The 16,290-nt window shown below is 37.5% G+C and overlaps 1 protein-coding gene across 1 annotated transcript in view; it reads right to left on the reverse strand.

The window, feature by feature from the left end:
- The window catches only part of plxna1b (plexin A1b), a 137,444-nt gene that overhangs the window by 15,442 nt on the left and 105,712 nt on the right, over positions 1-16,290 (reverse strand). The window contains exons 16-23 of the mRNA XM_051896889.1: positions 13,621-13,788; positions 12,478-12,571; positions 11,456-11,689; positions 8,323-8,466; positions 6,611-6,845; positions 5,180-5,322; positions 3,932-4,188; positions 1,755-1,821 (exon numbers count right to left, since the gene is read on the reverse strand). Of these exons, the coding sequence (XP_051752849.1) occupies positions 1,755-1,821; positions 3,932-4,188; positions 5,180-5,322; positions 6,611-6,845; positions 8,323-8,466; positions 11,456-11,689; positions 12,478-12,571; positions 13,621-13,788 (1,342 nt within the window). The remainder of the gene's footprint in view (positions 1-1,754; positions 1,822-3,931; positions 4,189-5,179; positions 5,323-6,610; positions 6,846-8,322; positions 8,467-11,455; positions 11,690-12,477; positions 12,572-13,620; positions 13,789-16,290) is intronic.

The raw sequence follows: 16,290 nt of genomic DNA on the forward strand, positions 1-16,290 counted from the left end.
TTTTGAGTATTCCTTGGGCAGGAATTATTTAAATTAGGAAAATTGTGACGTGTTCATTCCTGGAAGAAAACTCAAGACTACAATGGAGGCGTTTCAGGGAGTTCAGAAACAGTGCACACTGATATAGAGACACTCCCGCTGTGCTTTGCAGAGCTTTTTCATGCTCAAGCAGCAACATTACACACTAAAGACAGTTGAACATGTAAAAAAGCATAATAGGTCCTCTATAAATGAACGCTGCTTCATGCAGTCTTAAAAATCTCATGGCTAATTACCCAAAGTAATTAAACTGTATAAGACTCAGACAACTTTAATCAGCAGAGCTCACGCTCTCAGGTGAAAACATTGAGCGACAAACAGCCGCCCGTGACTCCTGCTGGATGTTTGTTGTCTCTTGTGTCCCTCACTGGGATCCGTAGCATGAAGGTTCGGCCCATCCATATGCTGGCCCTGCCACGCTGGGCTCATTAGCACAGGGGATAATTAAACACACAGCTGTTAATGAGCAGCAGGAGACGACACACATACACACACACAGACGAATTGACTCTCACTCCAGTGTGTATTTATGGAAGCGCTTTATATTAATGCAGGTTTTTAAAGATTGTAATAAAGAACTTCCCCAGGGAGACTGATAAAGTACACCTGTCTGTCTTGTATCTGAATCTCAAGATGCAGCCACAAACAAACCCAAGGAGAAATATGAATTCAACAGCAAGGGCAACATGATGTTGGTACAGAAAGTGGGCTGCATGTGTCTGGACTTCAAATATGCAATTAAAAATCATAATGTTTATTCATTTTCTCTCAGGTCACGGTTGAAAAATAGTTTAAAACCGCCTAAAGTTGTTTGCTGGTTTCAGGTATGGCTTTAGTCATAGTCATTTAATCATTGTCTGTTGATGAAAATTTCCCTTACTTTGGTCAATACTTTGCCATGCAAAAAAAAAAAAAAAAACACACACACACACCCCCTCACACACAAGATACAGTAAAAACTATTGTGAAATATTACAATTTAAAAGAACTGTTTTCTATGTGAAAAGATTTAACATTTTAATTTATTCCTGTGATCAAAGCTAAATTTTAAGCATCAATACTCCAGTCTTTAGTGTCACATGATCCTTCAGAAATCATTCTAACATGCTGATTTGCTCCTCAAGAAACATTTCTTATTATCAATGTTGAAAACTGACTGTGGAAACTGTTTTTCTAGAATTCTTTGATGAATAGAAAGTTCAAAAGAACAGCATTTATTTGAAATAGATATATTCTGTAACATTATAAATGCCTTTACTGTCACTTTTGATCAATTTAAAGCATCCTTAATAAATAAAAGTATTAATTTTTTTCCAAAACAGTATCTAAATATATTTAATGATCATCATAAAGTGTATTTCGTCTTGACTTTGGTGCATTCAAAATCCAAGTAGTATGGAAATGGGTCAACTAAAAATAATCTAAAACTAAAAATAACAATATAAATGTTTATTTCATCTAACGCTGTTATTGTATATGAAATCAAAAATCAAAATAATTTTTAAACTAATATTTTTATCAATAATTTTGTTGACAAGATGGCTGGTTTAGTTGGTATCCCAGCCTGACAAGTGTCCAAAACCTCTCTAAAACCTGTAAACCAGACCAGACTGACCAGCATAAGACCAGCAAACCACCTTCAGCTGATAAATCTTTTTTAACATCGTTCAAGATACACAGAAATACAGTAATTCATTCCAGTTCCTTCACCTTACCTTAAGAAACTTGTAGAGGAGGAAAGTAAACCAGTTTGTTAGCATCTTCTCAGCCACAGATTCAGTCCTGAGGGGGAAACGGAGTAAAAAAATAAATGTCAAGGATTTATTTACTTGGGTGTCAGAGTCCCTCAGGGAACCTTTAAGAGCAGAGAGAGATGCTTTGAAGGCTTCTTCATTTCCCAATTTCCCAAGTCTCACAACAAGAAAAACAGCTATTCTGATAACCAACATCTTTTGGGGGGGTGTTGTATTAAACTCCCATTTGACATCAAAGTGCCGCGGCTGAATTATTCCACCAGCGGTGGTGAACGCAGCTCCGGGAAAAACCTTCAAAGGACCTGAGCGCAAAGCACACACGCTAATAATTTAGCATTAATAACAAACCAAAGCACTGCTCTCTTCCCTCGCAAAGCAAACCACTAAACTTCATTAAGAAAACACCAATTAAAAACATTCTGTATCTTCTGTCATTAAACAGAAACCTGGCGCACAATAACAACCCTCCGAAAAAAGTCCCTCGGAATGAGGCTAATTACACGGCTTGGTAATTAACGGACCTTATTAGCGCTAATCTGCTCACGGCGTGCGAGAGGAGGCGTAGACGAGGAATCTGGTGAAATATGTTTGTTTTTACCATCTCTGTTGAATTATTCACTCGTTCTGATGCCAAGACAGATGCAGAGGAGAATGATAAGGCACAAGAGCTCAACGTGAAACACAGACTGTGAGGAGTTATTAAAAAAACTGAGAATATTGTGCTGGAAACGTTCCTGGAGGGGTGAAAGATTGAGATTTGACTGCTCACATTTATTTGATCGTTAGGTGATGTTTGTCATGTCACAGAGAAGAGAAACTGAGAAGCTACAGTGGAACAAAATCACTCGGAAGCCAAATCAGATGAGAGATCAGTACAGTCGATTTAAAACAGACAGAATTATCATTACTGACAGTTTCAATGTCGATAGTGAGATATTGTTGCCACACATGAATATGACTTGGGTATGAATCTCAAAACATGTCAAGAACATGACCTGGTCATAATTTACTTTTCCAATAATAATAATAATAATAATAATAATAATAATAATAATAATAGTAAATGGGTTAAGCTAAATAAATAAATAAATAAATAAATAAATAAATAAATAAATAATAATAATAAATGGTTACATGAAATAAATAATAAAAATAGTAACAGGGATAGGGTAATAAATAAATAATTTTTAAGCTAAATTAATACATACATACATAAATAAATAATAATAAATGGGTTAAGCTAAATAAATAAACAAACAATAATAAATGGTTTTATATATATATATATATATATATATATATATATATTTTTTTTTTTTTTTTTATTATTTTTTTTTTTTTTAATGAGATAAAAATAAACAAAAATATTAATAAATAAAATGTATTTAAAAGATTATATTTTGTTTAAAGAAAATATTAAGAACCACTGGGTTTTTGTGCGTTATTGTCATGACAATTACTATAGTGACAGTATTTTCAAGACAATTAAACAAATTCTCATTACTGTAATGGCATAGATGAATTAAAATAGCATTTGTTGTATATTTTTGTAAATGAACTGATTAAACAAACCACTAATCAGTATGAAAATTGCTTAATTGTCATGCAAATAATGTTACAATTCGGAAAAGTCTTAATGGTCCTAAAACAGGCTTCATTTTTTTATGCAAAATATAATTTTTTCCTTTTAATTTTGGGGAAAACATCCATGGTAAATAAAGCCAAAGTGAAGGACGTGATATTTGTTTTTGTGATACTGATGTAAGACTGACATACACCATGTCTATGTTCTAGACTAAAGTCATAAACTCTTCTGACTCTCCCGCTCAATCTCTCATCACATCTCTCCTGGTCTTGTCACGTCTCCTCCAGGAGCTTCATCTCCCGCAGTGCTCCTCCCTCACGCTCATGCTCTGCAGGGAACGTGTGTGTTCAGGTGTGTAATATCATCTGACAGAAACAGAGGGATGAACCACATACGGCCGCGAAAGGGCAAAATGAGGAAACGGGGGGATGGAGAGCAAATGAATGATGGGAAAGAAAATGTGACCTCTAGAAGTCAAACTCACGATGTCCATTAACACCGTGTCCTAACCAGGTGTGACATGGGAACTTGAACGTCAAGTAAGATGCTGTACCTTCGCAGCAGGAGTTTGGGGTGGTTCTTGCTCTCCAGGTTCTTGTCGATGAGGTCAGACAGCAGCTGTTTCAGGACGCCGGTGGCGTACTCCATCTCGCCCTGCAAGGCGCTCATGATGAGAGATGCCACGTTCCCACGGTCACGCATGGAGAATGAGCGCTGAGCCTCTAGCGTCCGGATAAACGTCAGCAGGAAGTGCTTCTTATTCAAGAGCTGCCCGAACAGAGTCAAAGCCTTCTCCACATTCGCCGGCACCTGGGAGACAGAGACGAGAAACACTTCATCCAACTGCTACAGACCACATGAAAACATCAAGTCAAGTCACATTTATTTATTTAGCAATTTATATCATACAGATTGTTTCAAAGCAGCTTCACGGTAATAAACAGGAAAATAACAGAGTTAATGTTGCAAATTACATCAAATAAGAAACAAATTCATTTCAGCTATAAAGCTGTTCTGCAGAAGTCAATGGTGTCATTATTCAGCTCAATTCAGTTCAGTGTTGATTCAAGTCAGTTCAATAACTGTGCATAAAAAATGGGATAGGTAAAAAAAACAAAAAACAAATATTAATAATAATAATAATAATAAATGGGTTAGAATAAATAAACAAATAATAATAATAAATGAGTTAGGATAAACAAATATAATGATAAAATAAATAATAACAACAACAACAACAATAAATGATAATGATAAATAAAAAATAAAGGCAAAAATGCCAAAGATAAATCTTAAAAATAATATTAATAATAATAATAATAATAATAATAATAATAATAATAGGTTAAGGTAAATAAACATAATAAATGGGTTAGGATAAAATAAATAAATAAGGTTAGGATAAATAAAATAGAGTAAAATGAATAATTGGTTAAATAAATAGGTTAGGGTAAATAAAATAATAAACTAACAAAAACAATAAAAAAAATGCAAATGTTGCAAAGTTTATCAATTATAAAACAAACTCAAATTCAGCTGTAAGGCAGCTTAACAGAAGGCAATAGTGTCATTTTTCAGCTCAATACTGTTCAGTTTTGTTCTCATTCAATAGTGTCAAATCGATAATATGAACTTGTCTTTCAAACCCCAACTAAGCAAGCCAAAGGAAACCGTGGCAAAAAAACAAACTCCATCAGATGACAGTAGTGCAGAATAAACCTAGGTTTATTCCAGGGTTAGTTCACTTCTGGACTAACATTAGCCTGGGTTAAATCTGTCAGCACGTCTGTAGGGCTCGTACCTCCATCTCCTTCAACACCGGATGGTCCTCTATTCCAGGGAAAAGCACTCTCATGGCATAAGTGCGGTAATCCAGGAACGGAATTCCAGCTCCATCCAGATCCTGAGTCAACTCATGGATATCAGTCTGTAGCTCCGCAAACGCTGGAAACAGAGTCAGAGAAACTGTGAATCTCGGTGTCAAGCAAATAATAAAAAAGTGTTTCTTGAATTTTGATCAGATATTCAGTCCGTCAGAAGTACTGTTTATTAGAGGCGTTTACTAAGTCAAGCATCACTAGTACTAATGCTGATAGCGATGTGCTCCAAGAATACCCAAGAAACCATTTAGCAACACACCAGAAAACACCCTCACAACCACATAGCAACATGCTTAAACATGCTTTCCTTCCCAAACTTCCAATCCAGTCTGCTGCACCTGTCACTCGCCTAATCAATCTGGATGTTGTGGTTATTTATTGCCTCTTTTTATTCATCTTGGAGGACGTCTCATCACTTATCAGTGACCTGTCACTCTCACCTCCTACTATCCATCTCTTTTATCCTCTCTTCCCTGTCCTCATCCCTCTCTCCATGTCTGGAGACAGACAAGGTCGTCACCTCGGGCCCGACAGAGACAGATAATGGGCGACTCGTCTCACGCCCTTGTGACCGCGGCGGGAATGAGACGGGCGTTCAGTGCGCGCGTGTGTATGATAAATGATGTGTGCATCATGAGGTCATCGCTAACAGGAGACCAGAGAAAATAAAGCCAATCAGAGAGAGAGAGACAGCGAAGAGAAAATGGAGGAGAATGATAAAATTAAACTAGGAAAACCACTTGAAAAAGATTGAAGGTGAGTGATGAGATGGAGAGAACAAACAAATTAACGAAAGAGAACAAGAGAACAGATAACAAACAAACAAAAAAAGAATAAAGAGCCAAAGAAAACATGAAAGAAAGTGTGAAAGGAAGAACAGAAGGAAGAAATAAAGAAAGAAAGAAAGAAAGAAAATAACGAAGGAAAGAACGAAAAAAGATAGATAGAAAGCACAAAGAAAACACAAAAGAAAGAGTGAAAGCATGAAAAGTATGAAAAAAGAAAGAATGAAAGAGCAAAAGGAAAGAGATTGAAATCACAAAAAAGAAAGTGCAAAAGAACACAAAACAAATAGTGAAAGAAAGCGCAAATAAGTGAAAGAGCGTAAGAATGTGTGATAAAGCATAAAAGAAAGCACAAAAGAAAGAGCAAAAGAAGAGTGAAAGATAGCATAAAACATGACAGAAAGAAAGAAAAAACATGAAAGAAAGAAAGAAAGAAAGAAAGAGAGAAAGAGAGAAAGAAAGAAAGAAAGAGCAAAAGAAAAAAAAAAAGAGCAAAAGAAAAAAAAAAAGAGCAAAAGAAAGCACGAAATAATGAAAGAAAGTGTGCTGAAATGACGGCTGTTTTACCCTCTTTGCACTCCAGGGCGACTCTGGACTCCAGGTTGTGCATCTGTAGCTGCAGCCGTTTGAGCGTTCGATCTGCGTCACGGGATTTGCGCTTGTAGGCGATGAGGATGATGATGATGACAAGGAGAAGAAGGCCTCCTCCTCCCCCGATCCCGATTATGGCGGGAAGTGTCAGCAGGCTGTCGGAGTAGATCTGCAGAGTTCCTGGAGAGTAGCGGAAACCTCCAGCCAGGACCTGCACAACACACACACACACGCTGAGCCCGTCACATGATGATTGACAGGTGTCAAAGCTGGCACTGCACAGAAAACAGCAATTTTCTTTTTCTTATGTGGCAATATAGTTTGATAAAATGTCTGCGAAGAGTAGTTATTGACTAAACTGTAAAAACAATTCAGAAATTCATGAGCTCATGAACACATGACTGTCTAACACTATTCCTCATTTCATATGCAAAAAAGTCATCCAATCATGAAAGAGGTAATTTACATATGTAGCCTGTTTAAAGTTGTTATGAAAGCGGGAGTTGCGATAGTCTTTTCTTCCCTATCATGACATATATCCAAGTGAAACGGCTTCTGAAACAAGAACAAATGTAGGGCAGGGCTTGATTTTGTCTGTGGGGAATTGATTGGATGGTTGTGGTTTGCTATTGGTGGATCTCGTGTGAGTGACAGGTTGCCCCGCCCTCATCATCAGAGAAGAGAAGAGATGTCACTGCAAGAGGGAGGGGAAGTTATTCTGATTCAAGATAAGGCACATGAATTCAAATCATGATGTGTATCAATAAATCATTTATAATAAATACTGCAATATTCCATAAATAACAAAAAATGTAAATTGTGATTTCATGGTGACTTTAATTGTAAACTTCAGAGAAAGTGGGAAAATGGTCATGAAAAACTAAACTATGATTGTTTTTGGTGCAAGACTCTCATTATAATTGGACTTCAGGGGAAAATACAGTATAAAAGGAGCTCCTGAAACATGTGACTACTTTTTATCCAACAATATCCCTTTGTGAACGCACATCACAGCATCACATAATATATATCCCATAATTCCTCATTGCTCAAATAAAGCTGCATCTTTTAGAGGGTCTTAATAATGTAGATCACACTTAACCGGGTTTAAGGAGGCTAATGGGGTCAAACGAGCTAGTGTGAAGTTTTATACCGTGAGTAAACCGAGATACTGAGCTAAACGGTGGTCTCTCGTTGTCACACAGCTTCGATATGGGTCATAATATATGGGTCGAGGACAAACATGTGGGTCAAAGCGTCTCTGCCGTTCTCCCTTCAGGCTCGTCTCACACAGAAAGAGAGCAGACAGCTTGGGAAAAAACATTGGAGTGATGTTTTAATAACTCTGCCATACAAAATATAATTTAACGCACATGTTCAGCAAATAAAGACAGCTATTTAAAGATGAAACTGACTACATGTACATACAGATCTGCTTCTCAGATTCTTTGCAAACTCAGTGTAAATAAATACAACCCAAAACCCCCAGAGAGCAACGACAGAAACTCCCATCAGTAATCTGATGCTGAGAAACATGGACTGAAACGCAGAGGAAAAAAGATGAATGAGAGGAAGAGCCACAAATGAGACGGTGTGATAGTCGTGGGAAAGAGCAGAGTGATGTAAGACAGAAGAGGAGAAGGGAATCATCACATCTGTATTGAAATACACAACGCTGACACACTTACGGTGACTTTATGTTGGCCGGTGAGGTCCGGCCATTCACACAGCAGCTGCGTCTCTGACACGGTCAACACACACGGTTTGTCACTAATCAGAACGGTGTAGTTCAACCTGTAGTTACCAGCAGCTGAAGGAATCAGATTCTTGCCCTGAAACACACACACACACACATGCAGACATCTTTATTTTTATCATCTTATCATATACAGAAGATCATCCTAAAATACTCAACTCATAAGTTATGCTTTTGAATCACTGAAACTCAAATAATTAAAGGTGAAGTATGTAAGAATGTTTATGCTAAAATACAGTAGCCATTCTGTTAACATTAAAATTCTTTTAACCCAGTTTATTGTTCACTGATCATTATTAGTACACCATTCATGGGTTTATCTTCCCCAAGTGTAAAAATTGAGCCTCAGGCACCAAAACTGACAGTAGTCAGCCTCGATTTGTCAATCTCTTTCCATATATTCCATATATTCCAATATATAGCATGAGTTTGGGGCATGGCCACTGTAGCAGGTGGGGAGTTTGGGGCGTGGCTTCTGTAGCAGGTGGAAGGTTTGGGGCATGGTTACTGTAGCGGGTGGAGAGTTTGGGGCGTGGTGGAGAGATCGGGGCGTGGCATGGTAGAGAGATTGGGGCGTGGCTACTGTAGCAGGTGGAGAGTTTGTGGTGAGGCCACTGTAGCAGGTAGAGAGTTTGGGGCATGGCTACTGTAGCAGGTACAGAGTTTGGGGCATGGCTACTGTAGCAGGTGGAGAGTTTGGGGCGTGGCTACTGTAGCAGGTGGAGGGTTTGGGGCATGGCTACTGTAGCAGGTGGAGAGTTTGGGGCGTGGCTACTGTAGCAGGTGGAGGGTTTGGGGCATGGCTACTATAGCAGATGGAGAGTTTCGGGTATGGCTACTGTAGCAGGTAGAGGGTTTGGGGCATGGCTACTGTAACAGGTGGAGAGATCGGGGTGTGGCTACTGTAGCAGGTGGAGAGTTTGGGGCGTGGCTACTGTAGCAGGTGGAGAGTTTGGGGCGTGGCTACTGTAGCAGGTGGCAAGTTTGGGGTGTGGCTACTGTAGCAGGTGGAGAGTTTGGGGCGTGGCTACTGTAGCAAGTAGAGAGATTGGGGCGTGGCTACTATAGCAGGTGGAGAGTTTGGGGTGTGGCTACTGTAGCGGGTGGAGAGTTTGGGGTGTGGTGGAGAGATCGGTGTATGGCTTCTGTAACAGGTGGAGAGTTTGGGGTGTGGTGGGGAGATCGGTGTATGGCTTCTGTAACAGGTGGAGAGTTTGAGGCGTGGCTACTGTAGCAGGTGGAGAGTTTGGGTCGTGGCTACTGTAGCAGGTAGAGAGTTTGGGGCATGGCTACTATACCAGGTGGAGAGTTTGGGCCGTGGTTACTATAGCAGGTGGAGAGTTGGAGTGGAGAGTTTGGGGCATGGCTACTGTAGCAGGTGGAGAGTTTGTGGTGAAGCTACTGTAGCAGGTGGAGAGTTTGAGGCATGGCTACTGTAGCAGGTGGAGAGTTTGTGGTGAAGCTACTGTAGCAGGTGGAGAGTTTGGGGTGTGGCTACTGTAGCAGGTGGAGAGTTGAATGGAGAGTTTGGGGCATGGCTACTGTAACAGGCGGAGTGTTTGTGGTGAGGCTACTATAGCAGGTGGAGAGTTTGGGGTGTGGCTACTGTAACAGGTGGTGAGTTTTGGGCATGGTTACTGTAGCAGGTGTAGAGTTTGAGGCGTGGCTATTGTAGCAGGCGGAGAGTTTGGGGTGTGGCTACTGTAACAGGTGGAGAGTTTGGGGTGTGGCTACTTTAGCAGGTGGAGAGTTCAGGGTGTGGCTACTGTAGCAGGTGGAGAGTTTGGGGTGTGGCTACTGTAGCAGGTGGAGAGTTTGGGGTGTGGCTACTGTAGCAGGTGGAAAGTTTGAGGCTTGGCTACTGTAGCTGGTGGAGAGATTGGGGTGTGGCTACTGTAGCTAGTGGAGAGTTTGGGGCATGGCTACTGTAGCAGGCAGAGAGTTTGGGGTGTGACTACTGTAGCAGGCGAGCCAGACGATGTTTAGCCGGTCTGGGACAATGACTGATGCTTTACATGGGAAAAGACATTGAGCTTCCTGTAAGTGTAAGCCAAATTTCTCTGTATTTAGACCTTCAAAGATTAAACAGAAGGAAAATATGCTTTATTTTTATAATTTTGCTAGGTGCCACTAGTGTCGCAGAAATGACATACTTCCCCTTTAAATCAGTCTGTGTAATTGCAGATACAGATTTGAAAATGTTTCTATGTTAGTAGAAACAGTTTGTGCACAAAGCTTGTCCATTAAATCAGTAAAGAGCCAGAATCTGAAGTGGAATCTAATCTTGTTAAACTATTAAAAATATGTGAAATAAAGCTGAAATAAAATAAAATATAAATATTAGATGAAAAACTTAAACTTAACATGATTAAAAATGTTGCCTGACATAAAACAAGTTTAAATTGCAGTACTAAAATTACTAAAACTGAACTAAAAATAAATTAAAGCTAAATAGAAATATTTTTTTTAAAAATGACAAAAGCACACATAAAAATGATTAAAACTTAAATTAAAATGAAAATATAAAAATAAAAAGCTAATTCAAAATATTAATACTATAATAGTATATAAATAATACTAAAATAACACTGTTGTGAACCAGGATGGCTAAATTCCTCATGATTTCCATACTCATTTCCAACACACACTACCTCTCTCCGCCCAAGGGGCTTATGGGATGGCAAAACCTGGAGGCAGAAGCATGCATAAATATTTGCATGCTTCATTTAGAGACGCTTGATACTGAAGGGCTCCATTTAACATGTAGACTCAACTCATACTACGCATTACCCAGAAGGTTTTGCATGTAAAATTGAATTGCGCAGATAATCCGATGCATGTAATTTTTCTGAAATTGTTTAACGCTGTGCATGAAGTGAGAGACAGGACCTCAACACCACAGCACCAGCATTTTAATGAACTAAATTTTTACATTTTCTGAAGTAAATGAGAGGTGTGAAATGAGTGGTTGCCAGGTTGTTGCTATGCAGTTTCTACCTCAGTTGACTCAAGTCTATAGTATAACGGTATAAGATATAGTATAAGATCTCCTCTCACACTCTTACCTTCAGTATCAGAGGAGAACCGGGTTTGAGCTCCTGCATGGACGGACCGAAGGGTTCAATAACAGGATCGGGATAGAAACTGAAGGTCTCGTTCACCACCAAGAGTGTCTGAACGTTATCCATGATGAATCCGATCTCATCCGGCCCGCTGCCCACCTCTGAGAAGCCTCTTTCAGAGCCGGCCACGGACGGCACCAGACACACCATCACGGTGTTATTTAGCACAGTGCAGTTCTGTGAGAGAAAGAAAGAGAGGAAACCATCACAGATTACTGAAGACACTAACACTGCTTAAGAGCCAATAAAATGAAGACACAGGAAGTAGAGAAGAGGAAAACAGCAGCAAGAGCCGTTCAGATGAGCAGGTCAAGGAGGAGGAAAGGTTATGGTAGCCCTGCGGGACTTTCTCTGGGCTTTATAGAGACATTTTATGTTATATCCCGTCAGCCATTGACATTTTAAAGGTTAAACTGGGAAAAGGTGATTCAATGTCACACATACACAAAGAAAAACATGTGCAGGCACACAGGGCTTCGGTTGAACACACTTGTTTGTCTGTTCCTGCTCCTTTAGAGCTCAGAAGAGACAAAAAAGTACCATAAAACTAGCTTATACAGTAAAGTTTACAAGTTTGAGGTCAGTAAATGTTTTTGAAAGAAGTCTCTTCTGCTCACCAATGCTGCATTTATTTGATCAAAAATACAGTAATATTTTGAAATATTACAATTGTTTTTTATGTGAATGTATCTTAAAATGTAATTTATTCCTGTGATCAAAGCTGAATTTTCAGCATCATTATTCCAGTCTTCAGTGTCACATGATCCTTCAGAAATCATTCTAATATGCTGATTTGCATATTTCTTATTATTATCATTTCTTTGGACAAACTGTTGCTAAACTATTGGGTATAACTATAGAGATAAAGGAAGGAGAAAGAATAATGAATAGAATAAAATAACTACAGAGAGAATAACATGATAATTTCAGTCTGCAGCAGTGAATCTGTATATTAAGACACTTACGTTGACAGAACTGATGTTGCCGTATTTGGCTCTCATCTTCGGCTCTCTGACGGTGGCGAGGTTGCTGCCGGTGACCGTTAACGGGGTTCCACCACTAACAGAGAGGGAAAACAACAGCGTAAACCTCAAGAAAACATGGATTTCCTCTTAACCATCCAATTTTCATTTCCTCCTGAAGCCGCTTTAGCCAGTGGAGACTTTGACTGAATGACAATTTGAACACTTCTGTGCACTAAGAGTATGTATTGAACTGCTGAAGGTAAAGTATGTCATTTTAAAAATGCAGTGCACTACCATTCAAAAGTTTGGGGTCAGTAAGATTTCAGAAATTAATCAGAAATCAATCTGATTTCTGAAGGATCATGTGACACTGAAGACTGGAGTAATGATGCTGAAAGTTCAACTTTAATATTTTGTTTTATTTTCATATTTTATTTTTCACAATATTGCCATTTTTACTGTATTTTCAAACAAATAAATGCAGCTTTGGTGAGCAGAAGAGACTTTCAAAAACATTAAAAAAAAACCTTACTGACCCCAAACTTTTGAACAGTAGTGCATATGTTCATAATTTCAAAATATTAAATTTTTTTAATTAAAATGCATGTTTGTAAATTTGCATAGAAATACATAAAAATTAGTATTACTAGTCAGGATGTAAAAATATCACATTTATTTAATATGTACACAACAGACGTGAAGATGAAACAGCTGTTATTTGTGTGTGTGAACGGTGCTTTTGAGTGCTGTAAAATAATTTCCACAATTTCAAGCACAAAAACTAACCAGGGACTCTCTCCTCAGGCTAGGGCATTAACCTGTTTAACATGTCTTTCTCTTTCACAACTGTCTCTCTCTCTCTCTCTCTTCACTCATGTCTGTCTCTCGTTCTCTCTCTCTCCTGTGGACGTGAAATGCTTCTTCACAGTTCAATTCTGTTCAGGTCCGTTGGCAGGTTTTCTCTGTCTTCAGTTTCATGATGTGATGTTACTCAACCCTCCAGAGACAGAGCTGCAAATACTCACGCTAAAGCACCTGCGATCGCCACTAGTGGACTTTTTTATTTTCACAGAAAAAACACTCTCATATAATGCATGGATTCAAACTTAAAGGAACATGTCAGGATGTGGTAATGAGTCACACCTGGCGATGCTCCAGTCAGGCTCGATCTTCAGGATGGTGGGGTCGTCCGTGTAGTTGAACTTCACCTCCGGGTTTCTGAGCTCGGCTGCATTTATGTCCACCATCACTGGGGTCCCGCCTGTACCCAAACCCGCCGGAGTCACACACACGATCTCACGGGCGCTTCGCCTGCCAAACACACACAGCATGAGCAAAACCTCAAGATTTCCTTCTGTTAAAGGACTCATATCATGGAAAACCGGAATTTCTTGGTCTTCAGGAGTGAGAGTTTGATGTCAAAAACTAGTACAAATCAAACTCAACACTGTAACACACTTTACAACACATCAGATGGTTTCAAACATTTTGCAAGCATCTACTTTTTTGTTATTAAATATTTTTTTTATTTATTTATAAATTTTTTTATTAAGTATTTTATGCACATATATGGGCATTTCATCTGCCATCAGCCACTGACAAAGAGAGAATTTATTGGAATTTAGTTATCCACAACTAAATTATAACTGTGAGCAATGTAGTAAATATTGTGCTAATTTAATTAATTTTAAAAAAATGTGAATTTATTTATTCATTCATTCATTTTTATGTATTTTATTTTATACATTATTATGTATTTTATTTAAGTATTTTATGCACATATAAACATTATTCACAAATATTGTGCTAATTTATTTCATTTAAAAAAATGTATTCATTCATTTATTCATATGTATTTTATTTTTATTTTTATGTATTTTATGCACACATATACATTATTCACAACTAAATTACAACTATGAGTAATGTAGTAAACATTATGCTAATTTATTTCATTGCAAAAATTATGTGATTTTAATTATTATTATTTTATTTATTTATACTTTTATTTCTAAGTATTTTATACGCATATATGAACATTTTTACTGATCATAGACCTATATCACTCGTTTAAATGCATTTTACTTTCAGAATTAAATTTCAGAATAAGAACAGCAGCACAAACTCATCGACCTGAAGGTGTCTGAAGGAGAAGAGTGAAGCGGATCATGTGTGTGACGACACGCTTTCATCAGGTTGCATCAAGTTTAGAGGTTCAAAGATCACTCAGAGCCACGGCTCTGAACATGACAGACCTTAATCTGATCAAACGAACATATGCGCGTCTGACGGCGCGTTTAGTCATGTGACAGATAAGATGAGAAGATGAGATTCAGTCTGAAGGTTTGTTCTCATGTTTGATCAGACATGCATGTGCGTGTCCTCTATGTGCGTGTCCTTGTGTATGTGAAGTTGCTGTGTTGCCTAGGCAACCGTGTTCACAACACACTGGTGAGACCTGCCGAGTTCTGGATGTATTTTGACAAGACTGTCGTCACATGAGTGGAGGGAGGGGCTCCGACAACATGAACCCATCAATCACTTCTGTTTGCTTTTAGACTTGACAAAGAAAAAAGAAAACAGTCGCTCTGAACACCTCTGCCAGTTCCTGTCTGATGACAATATTTTAAACTTACTGCATAATATATTTTCCCAGAGACAATAAAGTCATAAAAATGACATACATTAACCCATGTTTCACCTCTACAATAATGTACTATGACAGCACCATAATTTTGCAGTTATCAGATGCTAAAGGGAAGATTTCAGGTGAAATTTCACCACAAAATCGAAAGATAAAAAAATAAGATGTCATATTTAGCTTAAAGAAAATGTTATGATTTTTTTGGTGTATATATACAGTACCGGTCAAAACATTGCTATTTTTAATGTTTTTGAAAGAAGTCTCTTATGCTCATCGAGCCTGCTTTTATTTGATCAAAATACAGAAAATAACAGTAATATTATGAAATATTACAATTTCAAATAATGGTTTTCTATTTTAAAATACTTTAAAATATAATTTATTTCTGTGATGCAATGCTGAATTTATCAGCCATTCTAATATGCCGATTTATTATCAATGTTGGAAACAGTTGTGCTGCTTAATATTTGTATAACCTATGATACATTTTAAAGGATTCTTTGATTTTTGATATTGTTAGAAAAACATTCTATTTCGAATAAATTCTGTTCTTTTTAACTTTTTTTTCATCATTGAATCCTGAAAGAAGTATCACAGGTTGCAAACAAATATTAAGCAGCACAACTGTTTCCAACATTGATAACTGAGTATCAAATCAGCATATTAGAATGATTTCTGAAGGATGTGGCACTGAAGACTGGAGCAATGATGCTGAAAATTCAGCTTTGAATCACAGATATAAATTATATTTTAAAGGATATTAAAATAGAAAACCATTATTTTAAATTGTAATAAAATTTCACAATATTACTGTTTTTTCTGTATTTTTGATCAAATAAATGTAGGCTTGATGAGCAATCTTTTAAAAAACACTTTTGACCGGTACTGTATGTATATGTATATGTATATGTATATATAAATGTGTATATATTACACACATTTACATACAGTACCAGTCAAAAGTGTTTTTTAAAAGATATATATATATCTCTTTTAAAAACTTTGGACTGGTATATATATATATATATATACACACACACACACATATACATACACATACACATATATATATATATATATATATATATATATATATACACACACACACACACACACACATATATAAATATATACACATACATACACAGTTTTTTTTTATTATTATAATA

The sequence above is a fragment of the Ctenopharyngodon idella genome, chromosome 6, assembly GCF_019924925.1.
Source record: "Ctenopharyngodon idella isolate HZGC_01 chromosome 6, HZGC01, whole genome shotgun sequence".
Taxonomy (NCBI): domain Eukaryota; kingdom Metazoa; phylum Chordata; class Actinopteri; order Cypriniformes; family Xenocyprididae; genus Ctenopharyngodon; species Ctenopharyngodon idella.